General features: G+C 44.6%; 1 protein-coding gene across 1 annotated transcript in view; it reads right to left on the bottom strand.

The window, feature by feature from the left end:
- Positions 1 to 81: 81 nt before the first annotated feature.
- Positions 82 to 1,824, bottom strand: part of LOC103521393 (asparagine synthetase domain-containing protein 1-like) — a gene marked incomplete at its 5' end in the record, with an annotated part of 12,386 nt that continues 10,643 nt past the window's right edge. The window contains 2 exons of the mRNA XM_026832088.1: positions 82 to 614; positions 1,303 to 1,433. Coding sequence (XP_026687889.1) covers positions 434 to 614; positions 1,303 to 1,433 — 312 coding nt within the window. The remainder of the gene's footprint in view (positions 615 to 1,302; positions 1,434 to 1,824) is intronic.

Here is a 1,824-nt window from a genome sequence, read left to right as displayed (position 1 = left end):
AGGGGGATTAGAATCAGTTAAAAAAAAAGAAAAAAAAAAGCTACCTACGAAAACGTAGAAATGTAGGTAACCGAACCTGAAGTGCGATAATACTGGACTCGGAAAAAGATCGACCCCTCTGGTCGATTGCTTTGTGTTGTGACCTTTGTGACCCATCAAAAACGCAGGAAACTGAACCGAATATTGGAATCAACAAAGGCCTGTTCCCACTTCCGTGAGTTTCATCCGATTTTTCCCCCGAATGTCCTGTAGGCAATGTAATTTAAGTGAAAGTATTCCCACTCAGGCACGTTACGATTTTGTCTGAATGTCCTGTAAGCAAAGTAATTAAAATGAGAGTGTTCTCACTTAGGCACGATTTTTTTTTCCGAACGGCAAGTGGGAACAGGCCTTATCGCCTTAACTGAACCGAGTTTTAAAACCCGTAGGTATTTCAACTCTGCAACCGGTCACACACCGCGTTTCCCTTCTCACGACTATTTGCAATCCTGGATCCAAACTGAAGCGCTCGCTTGGGCAAACTGGCTGCCACTTTGAGTCCCAACTTCCACGCTAGGAGTCGTAACAGCAACTTATCTCCTACACTGGGGGGCAGATCATCTGTTATCCAACATCTGAAACAAGGGAATGAGTAGGGACTGTAGGGAGGTAATATCGTCCCGAAATCGAGAATAGAAGGGGAACAAAATAGGAGAAAGCCAGCCGCTCCGAGAACGAACCTTATCTGCTTCGGATGAAGTTCGCCTCAGGCAGGAATCGAACCCGCGACCTAGCATTTATAAGGCAGACACGCTGCCCTCCAAACTAACTAATCCAAATAGAATTTCACACAGAACTTTGCACTGCCAGCCTAGTTAGCTTGCAGGGTACCATGTTTGCCTTGTAAGCGCTAGGCCGTGGGTTCGATTCCCGCCCGGTGCAACTTTATCCTAAACAAATAAGGGTCGTTCTCGGAACGGCTGGCTTTGTCCTATCCTGCCCTTCTCTCTTAGATTTCGGGACGATAAGAGCTTCGTTGTTACAGTTCCCTCTATCAAACCTCTTCAAAAAGACGAGGTAAAGAATTGGTTCATCATACAATAATAATTGAATGGGTGAGTAGAAGAACCAGGAATGTTTTTTCCATCGTGTCTGTGAGTATGGAGGGGAAATACCCCCTAGATCCATAAAGCATTTCGATTTTAGAGTGGGGAATACCGATTAGATTAATGTAATATTTTTGCACTATAATTGCTCTCCTGAAAAATCGATTTTTAACATTCCTGGTTCTTCTACTCACCCATTCAATTATTGTTGTCTTACCTTTGCCAGGAAGGGAGACTCAATAGGAACGCCACCACTGGCTCGTCTAGGAACGGAGTTCTGGATTGTCTACCATGATCACACACAACACGATTATCCCGGCCCAGATTCCGCCTTGATATGTTAAGCACCTGGGTGAGATAGACAATGGATATTTTCAAAATTATGTCTCGCTTTTCCGCCAAGATTTCCATCAAGAATGGAAGGAATTTTTTCTAACTGTATTAAGCATAACTGCTCGTCACACTGACTTGAACTTCAACCGTCAACCTCCAGATTCAAACCCCACTGTGCTAACCACTACATCAATGAAGTCGATTTCAATTGGTTACTCTGTTACTCACATTGACCACACCCAGGTAGGGGGGGCTGGAAAAAGCTAGAAACATATATGAAACATATATCATATATGGCGCTTACGCCGTCGGCACCCCGGCCAGATACCAATCACGAGCAACGCTGCTTAACTTCAGTGATTCATCACGTACTTTTCTGAGTGCGCTCCGGAAGAGGCAGCAGCAC

The sequence above is a fragment of the Diaphorina citri genome, unplaced genomic scaffold (assembly GCF_000475195.1).
Source record: "Diaphorina citri unplaced genomic scaffold, Diaci psyllid genome assembly version 1.1 scaffold5134, whole genome shotgun sequence".
Lineage (NCBI taxonomy): Eukaryota > Metazoa > Arthropoda > Insecta > Hemiptera > Psyllidae > Diaphorina > Diaphorina citri.
The sequence above is the reverse complement of the archived record's forward strand: the minus strand, read 5'-3'. Positions and strand labels throughout refer to the sequence as shown.